Source organism: Bombina bombina, chromosome 2 (assembly GCF_027579735.1).
Source record: "Bombina bombina isolate aBomBom1 chromosome 2, aBomBom1.pri, whole genome shotgun sequence".
NCBI lineage: Eukaryota > Metazoa > Chordata > Amphibia > Anura > Bombinatoridae > Bombina > Bombina bombina.
Window position 1 is genome coordinate 827256992 of NC_069500.1, and position 14114 is coordinate 827271105.

The 14114-nt window shown below is 37.8% G+C and overlaps 1 protein-coding gene across 1 annotated transcript in view; it reads left to right on the forward strand.

Annotated features, from left to right (window-relative positions):
* Window positions 1-14114, forward strand: part of LOC128647322 (unconventional myosin-Vb-like) — a 338426-nt gene that overhangs the window by 135154 nt on the left and 189158 nt on the right. Inside the window, exons 16-18 of the mRNA XM_053700105.1 lie at window positions 2416-2513; window positions 2593-2679; window positions 3513-3621. Coding sequence (XP_053556080.1) covers window positions 2416-2513; window positions 2593-2679; window positions 3513-3621 — 294 coding nt within the window. The remainder of the gene's footprint in view (window positions 1-2415; window positions 2514-2592; window positions 2680-3512; window positions 3622-14114) is intronic.

Here is a 14114-nt window from a genome sequence, read left to right on the forward strand (position 1 = left end):
TATTGCAGTGATGCCTCGATATTGAGGCATCCTGCAATACCTTTTAAAAAGCATCCGATGCAGAGAGAGCCACTCTGTGGCCCTCTCTGCACCGGTAGCGATGGTGCCGTTGGTGGGTGGGAGCTTACAAGGGAGGCGGGTGATCGGCCCATCGCTCCCCCGCATCCGGTTCCTTCAAGTGCTTTGTGCACGCCGGATGCTGGGAGCGTGCAAAGGGGGGGCCTGCGGGTGCGCGCGTGCATGTGTGTGTGCGCACGCAGCAACCACTACCACCAATGATCATCAAAGAGAGAGGGGGGCAGAAAACCAACCTTTCTTTTTTGGGGAAAACTGGGTACTGGCAGACAGCTGCCAGTACCCAAGATGGTGGCAAATAGGTGGATTGGGAGGGTTAGAGAGCTGTTTGGGGGGGATCAGGGAGGTTGGGGGCTAAGGCAGGGGTCCATCACAGATGAATAATTAAAAAAAAAAAAAAAAAAAAAAAAAAACACCTTTTATTTTAGTACTGGCAGACTTTCTGCCAGTACTTAAGATGGCGGGAACAATTGTGGGGTGGGGGAGGGAAGAGAGCTGTTTGGGAGGGATCAGGGGGTGGGATGTGTCAGGTGGTGGGAGGCTGATCTCTACACTAAAGCTAAAATTAACCCTGCAAGCTCTCTACAAGCTACCTAATTAACCCCTTAACTGCTGGGCATAATACAAGTGTGGTGCGCAGCAGCATTTAGTGGCCTCCTAATTGCCAAAAAGCAACGCTAAAGCCATATATGTCTGCTATTTCTGAACAAAGGAGATCCCAGAGAAGCATTTACAACCATTTGTGACATAATTGCACAAGCTGTTTGTAAATAATTTCAGTGAGAAACCTAAAATTGTGAAAAATTTTACTCTTTTTTTTTTTTTATTTGCTCGCATTTGGCGGTGAAATGGTGGCATGAAATGTACCAAAATGGGCCAAGGTCAATACTTTGGGTTGTCTACTACACTACACTAAAGCTAAAATTAACCCTTCAAGGTCTCTACAAGCTCCCTAATTAACCCCTTCACTGCTGGGCATAATACACGTGTGGTGCGCAGCGGCATTTAGCGGCCTTCTAATTACCAAAAAGCAGTTCTAAAGCCATATATGTCTGCTATTTCTGAACAAAGAGGATCCCAGAGAAGTATTTACAACCGTTTGTGCCATAATTGCACAAACTGTTTGTAAATAATTTCAGTGAGAAACCTAAAGTTTGTGACAAAATTTGTGAAAAAGTGAACAATTTTTTTTTATTTGCTCGCATTTGGCAGTGAAATGGTGGCATGAAATATACCAAAATGGGTATAAATCAATACTTTGGGTTGTCTTCTAAAAAAATATATATACATGTCAAGGGATATTCAGAGATTCCGGACAGATATCAGTGTTCCAATGTAACTAGCGCTAATTTTGAAAAAAAGTGGTTTGGAAATAGCAAAGTGCTACTTGTATTTATTGCCCTATAACTTGCAAAAAAAAGCAAAGATCATGTAAACATTGGGTATTTCTAAACTCAGGACAAAATTTAGAAACTATTTAGCATGGGTGTTTTTTGGTGGTCGTAGATGTGTAACAGATTTTTGGGGTCAAAGTTAAAAAAAAGTGTGTTTTTTTTTTTCAATTTTTTCCTCATATTTTATAATTTTTTAATAGTAAATTATAAGATATGATGAAAATAATGGTATCTTTAGAAAGTCCATTTAATGGCGAGAAAAACGGTATATAATATGTGTGGGTACAGTAAATGAGTAAGAGGAAAATTACAGCTAAACACAAACACTGCAGAAATGTAAAAATAGCCATTGTCATTAAGGGTAAGAAAATTGAAAAATGGTCCGGTCATTAAGGGGTTAAAAAAAAAACCTTTATGGGCTATATAAATAGATCATCTACAAAACATTTATGCAAAGAAAAAATTAGTGTATAATGTCCCTTTAAGCCTTTGACTGGGGTGTCTTTGCTGCCTCCTGGTGGCCAGGTGTAGTATTGTTGTGGACTCTCCCTGCCAGGAAGGAAAGTAATTTATCTGGTAAGCATAAATTAGGTTTTAATGTTTTCTGTATGTTCTATCCATGATTAAGACTATATAGTGGCCAAAAAAAGTGGAATTCCTCTGTGTGCTTTGCTATCTTAGCAATGATTTACATGTTCAGTTTAACTATTTAAATCAAAGTCTGGTTTTAGCAGTTTCTGGTTTATTGAAGTCCGTTTCTCTGCTGCCAATATTTGCATGATGCATCATTTTTTTTCTTATTTTTTTTCTGTACCTAGCTTTATTTTTCTTTATTATTTTTTATACTCTCCTCTGATCCTATTTTTTTTTTTTATTATTTTTTTAAATTCCTTAACACCATTCTTCTTCTTTTTTTTTTTTTTTTTTTTTTTTTTCTCCCCTCCAGTTTCGGGCATCTCTACAGCAGTTAATGTCTGTACTGAACTGCACTAACCCTCACTACGTTCGCTGCATTAAACCAAATGATAGCAAGAAACCATTCCTGTGAGTCTCAAAACCTTCTTCTGTACATCATCATTTTTGTTGTTACTGTGACTAACTCTCTTCTTTTTTCCATGTCCAGTTTTGAGCCTCACCGAGCTGTGCAACAGCTTCGAGCATGTGGGGTGCTGGAGACCATTCGGATCAGTGCAGCTGGATACCCCTCAAGGTATTTCAATACGGATATCCTCTGAAGAGCAGGGATTTTTTTCTGCACAATACTTTTTAAAAGAACATGAAAACCACTTTTTTTTTTCCTTGCATTATCCAGATAGCGCGCTGGTTTTCAAACCTGTCCTAAAGCCGCCCTAACAGGACAGATTTGCAGGATTACCTTGTGTAAAAGCAGTTTATAACCATGTTTATGAAACAGCTGATTATTTCACCTGTGCTCCATTTTATATATCCTGAAAATCTGGCCGGTTAGAGAGGCCTGGGGCTAGGTTTGAATACAGGTGTGATAGAGCACGCAATTTTAAATAACTTTCCAATTTATTTCGATTATCTGTTTTGTTTTGTTGGCTTTGTATAATTTGTTGAAAAGTATACCTAGTTAGGCTCAGAGGCATTTATGCCTCGTCATTGGCTTTCAGACAGCTGTCAGCAGTGACTTGCTTCTTCAACAAAGTATTCCAAGAGAATTAAGCAGATTAGATAATAGATGTAAATTGGAAAATTTAATAAAATTGTATGACCTATCAGAATGAGAGAAAAAAAAAAAAGATTTATGTCCATTTAAAGGGATACTAAACCCATTTTTTTTTTCATGATTCAAATAGAAATGAAACAATTTGAGTTTACTATTCCCTTTAAGGTCATATTTTGTTTTAATATACTTTGGAGCATAGACAACTCTTTATAAGCCCTGCTGCTTCTGTAGTGATTTGAAATTTGTGTTTTTTACAGTGTGTACTTGAGCAAATTGGCTTACTTGTCCGTTGGCAGGTCAATTTGTTTTGGATTTGTTAATATTTGACGATTTGGGACCTATTTATACCATAGGTGGACATATGAAGAATTTTTCAGCCGATACCGTTTTCTTACCCAGTCAGTGCTACAAAATGCAGACATGAAGGAAAACTGCAGGCAAGCGCTTAATGAACTGGTAATGGTGAGTCTCTTCTCCTTCTCCTCCTAGGCCTATTATCATTTGGCCAAATTCTTTAATTCATCTATTTATGCTTTTCATACAGCTATGCTGAACTTGCTATGTGCTCTATATATAGGTATTTTCCCCTATGGACTTTGCACTCTAGCTTGTCTGGGGTTAAAGAGTGCGGTCCTTTTATTAAATACCGGGAGTATCTTTGTCCAAAATGCTTTAAGTGGCCTCGTATATAGAGCACAGAAGGGTTCCCGGTTCTGTTGGCATAATTTTAATGGGTGTTTCTATACAGATTTTTCCTAATGCCAACACTTTATAAAATTAAAAAATGAGGTCATCAGTTCATCTTTTTTTGAAAAAAGTGAATAATCCATTGTTTTGATGTTTTATTTTATGTAAACTATATAATCTTTCTCACAATGTATCAACAATATATCAACTTTTCAACCTCAATAAAAATGCTATAGATTACCTTTTTCATCAATAGAATAACCCATCCTATGAAAGATATTCATTGTTTATGCACTGCTTGATTGCATTTCTGCTACCATTCTTTTTTTTGTGTGTCCCTTACTTTTATTTTAGGATTTTAAATTTAAAGGGACAGTCTAGGCCAAAATAAACTTTCATGATTCAGATAGAGCATGTAATTTTAAACAATTTTCCAATTTTACTTTTATCACCAATTTTGCTTTGTTCTCTTGGTATTCTTAGTAGAAAGCTTAACCTAGGAGGTTCATATGCTAATTTCTTAGACCTTGAAGCCCACCTCTTTCAGATTGCATTTTAACAGTTTTTCACCACTAGAGGGTGTTAGTTCACGTATTTTATATAGATAACACTGTGCTTGTGTACGAGAAGTTATCTGGGAGCAGGCACTGATTGGCTAGACTGCAAGTCTGTCAAAAGAACTGAAAAAAGGGGCAGTTTGCAGAGGCTTAGATACAAGATAATCATAGAGGTTAAAAGTATATTATTATAACTGTGTTGGTTATGCAAAACTAGGAAATCACTAGAATGGCAAACAACTTTGTAGAATCACTTTATTCAAGGCAGTTTAAAATTGACCTGGCTCTTCAGAATGTTTACAATCACATTTAGAATAAAGTGATAAAAGTCCTTCTATGCAATATCAGTGCCCTACATCAGACTTCAAAGGGGAGGGAGTGGTTACTCCACATCATCGATAAAGATTCTGCTTTAGGGAAAAACATTTCCTAGACATCACAACAGTTAATCTCCCCAGATGAAACGATTGTCAAGCTGATTATCTCTGTAAACAAGATATTTTCTTGGGAACCATAGAGCCCCAAAATGTATTTTTCATCTCCTAAGGAAGTATTTTTAGGATTTTTTTTGGAGATCTTATGCCTTTGCTCATGAAATGAAGAGGTTCTCTTACTAGTTTTCATCCCGAACTGTTTATAGAAGAACTAGTATTAAAGCGCCTGTACACGGGCCAAAATGTTTAAGGAAAAAAAATATACCTATCCCTATTCCTCTATCCATCTATCCCTTTCCCTCTATCCATCTATCCCTCTATTCATTTATCCCTATCCCTCCTACCCCTCTATCCCTCCTATGCATCTATCCATATCAATCTATCTTTATTTTTCTGCAGCGTAGAATCCCACCAACTGTCCACCTCCTTGATCCCCCCTCAAACAGCTCTTCTAACTATTGCTGCCATCTTAGGTCTGTCTGTCAGTATCTATAAACTCCTTTTTTTATATATATTTTTTTCTGTAGTGTAGTTGTAGCACCACCTCCCCCCCCCCCGTGATCGCCATTTAGCACCCCCCACACCTATTTTCTGTAGTGTAGCTGCCCCATCCCATCCTTTTTTTTTTTTTTTTTTTGTAGCATAGGGCCCACCCTCCACCCACCCACATCTCACACCAGCAGAAGATTGTTACAGTCAGTGATACACAGTGTCACCTTCTGTAATGCTCAGGCATCTGCCCTCATATGGCAGCGGTTCACGGATTGCGCCCCGGCTCCATATGCAGCTGATTCTTGAAGCTTCAGGAGCTCCAGCTCTTTACTGTAACATAACAGCTGAGAGTGCTGGAGCTTCCTGAAGCTATCTTGTGCTGCAAGTAAAGGCCAGTTATGTTTGTCCTTGCACAGTGTCTACTGCACATGACAGGTTCAGACAAACATACTTGGCCTTTTATTATATAGGATTGCCTTGATACATATGTCCCTACCATTTATTTCTTCCTTTTCTTTCCGCTTTTTCTTTACATTTTCTAGTAAAAAATACAACAAAAATCAGATTATCTTGTGATTATAGTCAAACATGTACATCATATATCAGTGATTTACAGGATAAACGATGATTCCTTATAGCTTCCAATAACAAAATATTATGGATATGTAGTCATTGAGGATTTTAGATATATTGTGATTTAACAGAAACAGAAACAAAAAAAAAACCAAGCAAACAATAATTTCTTCTATTAATTAATTCTGTCAATCATCCACTAAAGTCAATTTCCCATAGGGGTTTCCTGCAAAATGAAATGTTATAAGATCTGATTCAGTTTATTTACTGAAATATGAATAAAGCATTCCCATTTTTTTTTTTTAAATGAGGCCTTATCTGATTGTTTGCCGTACTGTTTGATCAAATTGTTTGCCGTACTGTTCAATTATCAAGTAATTATTCATCAAATTTTGTAAAACCATTTTGTAGATATACAAAATAGCAATAGTGTCACAATAACAGTGTTCCATCACATAATAAAAGTGAAAAACAAAAATGTGACTAAAATACTGTGCTTATAGCAACAATTTCATCAACTCAATCTTCAGTTTAAAGAAATCATTCCTCTTTATTTTCAGGCTGCATCCAAATGTTTGAAAATTATACAGTTTTTCCTTAAAATGGACTACAAAAGAAACTTACATAGCGCAACAATTTTACTAATTTGTAATCCAAACAGGATAGATGAAATTTACTCACATCTACAAGAGTTACGATAGCTCTAAAATACAAGCTCAAGATTAAAGGGACAGTACACTACAGAATTTTTATTGTTTAAAAAGATATACACCATTCTCCAGTTTTGCATAAACACTGTTATATTAAAGGGACAGTCTACATCTTAGTCATCTTAAAGTCTTACCTTCGATTAAGCTGCAAATAGCTTCCTGCACCCTTTCTATATCATGCAGCAGGAACAGTAAAAAAAAGTTATTTTAAAATGAATAGTGTTTCTGGCCAGTTTGATTTAGCTGCCAAGTTCTGCCCACTGATGACGACATGATGATCTGGGCTGCATATGGCATCCAATCACAAAAGGCTCACTAGTTGGATTCAACAGACTGTCAATGCTATTCAGCAGAGTGCCTATGCAGCCCAGATTGTGATGTCATCAGTGAAAGATACTTTTACAACATAATTTTTCAAGTCTGTCTATACTCTAGAATAAAGAACACAGTGATCGCCAAGATAATCATAGAGCAATCTTCAGTAATCCTGATTGCCCTCCTTGGCCTCTTCCTCTGCGTTCAAATCTTCTGTTTCAAGATCCTTTTTTCCATCCAGATCTCAGGTCTCTGAACTTGATGATATGGAAATTGAACAGTTAGTTCTTAGACAAAGAGGTATCTCTGATTCAGTTATTGAAACCTTAATTGCTAATCTTCCTGATAGTTACTTATAAGTCCAGATATAGCTAGTACCTGGTTTATTGATTGTAATCAGAAAAGAAGGATAGGATCCAGCTTTATGCAAATAAAATCCATCTTTATTGGCAAAATTAAAACTCCAGGAGTGGCTCAACGAACAGCATACATAGATAGTAAGCAAAAACCAGTGTGTGAGCGTGACACCACGGCTTACATGTTTCGGCGCTCAGCCGTAATCATAGCCATAGGTGTCATGCAGGTGAGTGCAGGTTTAAAAAACTGTGTTACAATTGTGATTGGTTAAAAACAATGAATACAAAACACGCCCACACCAGGTAAAGAGTAATTTGATTAACCCTTAATGTCCAAGTTACGTTACAGCAAGAGTACACACACTAAAGTATATAAGATATATAAGATAAATCCTTATAAATATGAACAAGATTCTAAAATAGAAAACCCATAAGAATAATATGAGAACATTGGGGAAAAATTGCCCTAACTGTCGCAGATTATATCAGCGCTAGATATTGTTATAGTTAGCAAGCACTAAAGCATAATGTATAATAGTATAGTTGAAGATGTGAATTGAGTAATAGTAATATTAATTAACTGAGGTAAGTTCTCTTACAGAATTATCACTCCAAGAATGTACCCCATTACAAAATGAAGTTATATGCTCGCATGTATAAATATATAAATATGCTCGCATGTATAAATATACAACACTAGTAAGTGCGATGTACTCATATAAGTTCGCACACCTTGCGGGGCAGACTAAAGTAAGACCTTCAATACGTATGGGAGAATAATTCAAAATAGATGTTGTAAATGCGAAGCACATCTAAAACACATCTAAAAATATCGAAAAAATGTATCGAAAAAGTGGGACAGAGGGATGGGATATAGCAGAATGACCGTACCCTTAAGTGAATGGTATGTATATGGAGTTATTTGAATATAAATGTTAATGTTAATGTTGATGTTTTAAAGTTATTCCCAGAAATTGATCAAATCATATCTTGAGTTTAAACCCAATGGTAATCTGGTTTTAAGGGTGTATATCCAATATACTTCCCTTTTAGCAAGTATGTTATCTAGATTGCCACCTCTCTTGGGCACCTTAGCTTGTTCTATTGCTGCCCATTTAAATGAGTTGAGACTACTGTGATGTTTTGTGGAAAAATGTTGCACAAGTGGTGTGCTTGATGTACCCTTTGTAATAGTCGAAAAGTGTTCTCTGATACGGGAATTTATATCCCTAGAGGTTAACCCTATGTATTGAATATTACAAAGGGTACATGTAATGATATATATGACGTTAGTACTTTGGCAATTTAAGCAAGTTTTAATGGGGTATGTCTGTCCTGTTATTGCTGAGGTGAATTCTTTGGTAACCCATGCAAAATCACATGGTTTGCATTTCTTATGGCCACACTTAAACATGCCCAGATGATGTAACCATGAGCTAGTATGACTTGAAGTCTGTTTTAATTCAGTGGGAGACAAAATGGAAGCCAAAGTGGGGCTCTTTTTGTAGGAACACCTAACACCTTGTTTTACAGTTTCAACCAACTTCTCGTCGGCTGCCAACAGCGGGAAATGTTTCCTAACTATGTCGCAGATTTGGGAATATTGTGTGCTAAAAGTTGTTACAAAGTGAACACCTGAAAAATCTCTGTGTGTATTGGCAGGTTTATCCGTCAAAAATTGATCTCTGTCCAGTTGGTCAACAGCTAATCTAGCCTGTCTAATGTGGCTACGAGTATATTTCCTCTCTTTTAGTCTCTTCTCTAGACAAACAGCCTCCTGTACATAGTCCTCATTCTTGCTACAATTTCTTTTGAGCCGGGTAAACTGACCTTTAGCAACAGCATATGAGGTATTTTTAGGGTGGCAGCTGGAGGCGTGCAGGAGGGTGTTGCCTGAGATAGGTTTACGGTACACTTTTGATACAATATTACCACTTCTATCACCTGTAAGGCATAAGTCTAGATAGTTGATGGAGTGGCTGTCAGTGGTGTATGTAAAGCTCAAGTTCAAATTGTTTTTGTTGATCATGTCAATGAAATTCTTAATGTCTGCAGGGGGACCTGACCAGATAAGAAGGAGGTCGTCGATATAGCGTTTAAAGAAACAAATGTGGGACCTGAATGTATTGCTATGGTCAAAGATGTTTTCTAGCTCCCATTTGCCAAGAAATAAGTTAGCATAAGAGGGGGCATATTTCGCCCCCATGGCTGTGCCACATCTTTGTACATAGTATTTGCCTTCAAATGTAAAAAAGTTGTGAGTCAATAGGAACTCCAGAATTCTTAGAATATATTTCTGAAAATCTGATGTATATTCAGTGTGTGTTGCCAAATAATATCTTACTGCTTCAATACCCTTGTTGTGTGGGATCCTAGAATATAGTGAGACTACATCAACCGAGAGCCAATGGTAGTTCGTTTGCCATTTTGTGTTAGTTAGAAGATTTAGTATGTGTTTTGAATCTCTCGTATATGAAGGTAGTAGGTGAACCAATGGCTGCAAAATGGCATCCAACCACTGGGACAATCTTTCAAAGATAGAATCTATACCGCTAACTATAGGGCGGCCTTGTACGTTGTGAAGGGATTTATGAACCTTGGGGAACATATGAAAGACTGGAGTTCTTGGGTATTTTACATAAAGGTAGTCAGCTGTGTTTTCATCTAAGAAACCATGTTCAATGCCATCATCCAGTATATCAAATAAGAGCTTCTTATACTCATTTGTTGGGTTTCTGGGAAGGATCGAGTAGTCAGTGGGGATATTGAGTTGTCTGTGTGCCTCTGATATGTAATCCTGCCTATCAAGTACCACAACGGTACCCCCCTTATCTGATGGGCGGATTACTAAGTCTGACCTTTGCTGTAAAGACCTGAGTGCTTCTGTCTGTTTTTTAGTAAGATTTTTAGTTGTTCGTTCAGTGGTCTCTTTTAATTTATGCAAATCAGATTCTACTCGTGCATGGAATGTTTCAATTATAGGTCCTCTGTTTTGTATTGGATAAAAAGTAGATTTATTTCTAAATGAGTGTGCCCTATTGAGTGTTCCTGATATTGTATTGCTCTCAATTGCTAAATTTTGTAGAGATATGAGGTCACATGTTTCTGAAAAAGTATTTATGCATGTGGTAGATGTGGTGCGGAAGCTGTCTGGTTCCAAAGTGTGTGTCTCCTGTGCTGTATCTGCAAAATATTTTTTTAAAGTGATATTCCTGACAAATTTGTTTATCTATGAGTGTCTGGAATATATCAAAGTTTGTAGTGGGTGCAAAACCTAAGCCTAAAGAGAGTACATCTATTTGATCTTGAGTGAGTGTAGCTGATGATAGATTGACTACACTGTTCATTTGTATTTGGTCAGTGTGCGGTTTCCCCGTACTGGATATCTCTCTTGGTTGTTGGCCTGCATCCCCCCTATACCCTCTGTCTGGGGGTCCATAGGAAAAACCTGGTTCAATAGTGACATTTCCTGTGTTCCTGTATCTACTGCAAATGTGCTAGCTCGTTCGTCTAGTCTATTGGTAGGGGTATATTTAGAGACAGTGTTTTTATCTTTGGGTTTCACCACTATAGGTGCAGAATTAGTGCTTATAGTGTTAGGTACAACGGGAGTATTAGAGAAATTAGAGATGTTAGGGGCAATAAGAGGCTTTAGGATACCTTGTTGTGAGTTAGAGATAGTGTTGATCTGGGTCTCTATGTCCATTTCACCACCTGATGTGTACTCATCAGACGATCTGTCTGTATCACTGTCAGAAAAGCTGACCTGTTTTTGATTACCCCTTCTATGTCTACGATTGCCCCTATGTTTGTTATGTTTGTTCTGTGGCAAGCTCCTTCTATAGTTGGAACGTTGTTTTTTGTTCCAAATATAGACTGAATTTTTCTGATAATCAGTTTTATCCCGAATAAATTTGATATGTTTATTTTCCATTATAACTTGCTTGCCACGGGCCAAAGACTCTTGTAGTATTTTGTCAAATTTTGCAAAGTTTGGATCAGCACTACGGTTATTTAACTCTATCTGGATGGTATCTATCTCTTGCTTAATTAAGTTAAGTTGCTGGGTTCTGTATTGGATTAGCAACAGCATTAGTTGACATGAACATTCAGATAGTGCTGCATTCCATTTATCAACAAACTCAGTGTCCGTTGTATCTACATCAAAAGTAGGAAATTTAAAAATCCTTAGTCCTCTTGGGATCATTTGTGCTTTGAGATAGGATTGAAATGTCCAAATGTCCCATTGAGCTTTGGTCTCTTTAAATAACAAAGTCTCCACTGCATCAAATAAAGTGCTAAGTGAAAGTGTCCCCTTGTCCTCTGAAAATATTTTTTCACATTCTGTTGAAAAGTTACTTCGTGCTGTAGCGGGTCTCAGAGAAAAATATTGTGGTAATGCTGTTTCTTCCATTGTTATAATGGTTAAATGTTTAAATGTTCGTTGCCAAAATGGATACTCAGGATAGAGGTAAAAAGCCCTTGTAATAATGAATAGCAGCGAAAAGTTTCCCAGGGTATCGCCAGTAATACCCAAATAATAAAATTGATATAGAGAAGTGTGGGAAGTCCTCTTCTAATATGCAATATATAAGTGCAAGTGCAAGGTGCATACAGGTGAATACTGTTGTGTGCGGGACTTACCCTTGAGGAGCCTAACCGCCCCCGGAGTCTGTATATATCGTGCAGTACCTCAGACTGGAATTCAAGGATGCCGGGGGACCTCCGTGGTCAAACCGAAATCGAATCGGTGGGCTGTCCGCTCCAAACCAACCGGCAAACAGTGGGAATCTCCAGCAGCGCTTCAGGCAAGGCACAGGTGCACTGCGATGTCTGTTTGTGACGTTGCAGGATCTCCGGTAGGGGGGCGGTGCTCTTGCTTCACCCGGGTTTCACAACAGATTTTCTTTGTATGCAAGGGCTTTGAGCTGATCCAAACTGGTGCGATAAAGGCAATCAGAAAAGAAGGATAGGATCCAGCTTTATGCAAATAAAATCCATCTTTATTGGCAAAATTAAAACGCCAGGAGTGGCTCAACGAACAGCATACATAGATAGTAAGCAAAAACCAGTGTGTGAGCGTGACACCACGGCTTACATGTTTCAGCGCTCAGCCGTAATCATAGCCATAGGTGTCATGCAGGTGAGTGCAGGTTTAAAAAACTGTGTTACAATTGTGATTGGTTAAAAACAATGAATACAAAACACGCCCACACCAGGTAAAGAGTAATTTGATTAACCCTTAATGTCCAAGTTACGTTACAGCAAGAGTACACACACTAAAGTATATAAGATATATAAGATAAATCCTTATAAATATGAACAAGATTCTAAAATAGAAAACCCATAAGAATAATATGAGAACATTGGGGAAAAATTGCCCGAACTGTCGCAGATTATATCAGCGCTAGATATTGTTATAGTTAGCAAGCACTAAAGCATAATGTATATATTATATATACCGGAGATCCTGCAACGTCACAAACAGACATCGCAGTGCACCTGTGCCTTGCCTGAAGCGCTGCTGGAGATTCCCACTGTTTGCCGGTTGGTTTGGAGCGGACAGCCCACCGATTCGATTTCGGTTTGACCACGGAGGTCCCCCGGCATCCTTGAATTCCAGTCTGAGGTACTGCACGATATATACAGACTCCGGGGGCGGTTAGGCTCCTCAAGGGTAAGTCCCACACACAACAGTATTCACCTGTATGCACCTTGCACTTATATATTGCATATTAGAAGAGGACTTCCCACACTTCTCTATATCAATTTTATTATTTGGGTATTACTGGCGATACCCTGGGAAACTTTTCGCTGCTATTCATTATTACAAGGGATTTTTACCTCTATCCTGAGTATCCATTTTGGCAACGAACATTTAAACATTTAACCATTATAACAATGGAAGAAACAGCATTACCACAATATTTTTCTCTGAGACCCGCTACAGCACGAAGTAACTTTTCAACAGAATGTGAAAAAATATTTTCAGAGGACAAGGGGACACTTTCACTTAGCACTTTATTTGATGCAGTGGAGACTTTGTTATTTAAAGAGACCAAAGCTCAATGGGACATTTGGACATTTCAATCCTATCTCAAAGCACAAATGATCCCAAGAGGACTAAGGATTTTTAAATTTCCTACTTTTGATGTAGATACAACGGACACTGAGTTTGTTGATAAATGGAATGCAGCACTATCTGAATGTTCATGTCAACTAATGCTGTTGCTAATCCAATACAGAACCCAGCAACTTAACTTAATTAAGCAAGAGATAGATACCATCCAGATAGAGTTAAATAACCGTAGTGCTGATCCAAACTTTGCAAAATTTGACAAAATACTACAAGAGTCTTTGGCCCGTGGCAAGCAAGTTATAATGGAAAATAAACATATCAAATTTATTCGGGATAAAACTGATTATCAGAAAAATTCAGTCTATATTTGGAACAAAAAACAACGTTCCAACTATAGAAGGAGCTTGCCACAGAACAAACATAACAAACATAGGGGCAATCGTAGACATAGAAGGGGTAATCAAAAACAGGTCAGCTTTTCTGACAGTGATACAGACAGATCGTCTGATGAGTACACATCAGGTGGTGAAATGGACATAGAGACCCAGATCAACACTATCTCTAACTCACAACAAGGTATCCTAAAGCCTCTTATTGCCCCTAACATCTCTAATTTCTCTAATACTCCCGTTGTACCTAACACTATAAGCACTAATTCTGCACCTATAGTGGTGAAACCCAAAGATAAAAACACTGTCTCTAAATATACCCCTACCAATAGACTAGACGAACGAGCTAGCACATTTGCAGTA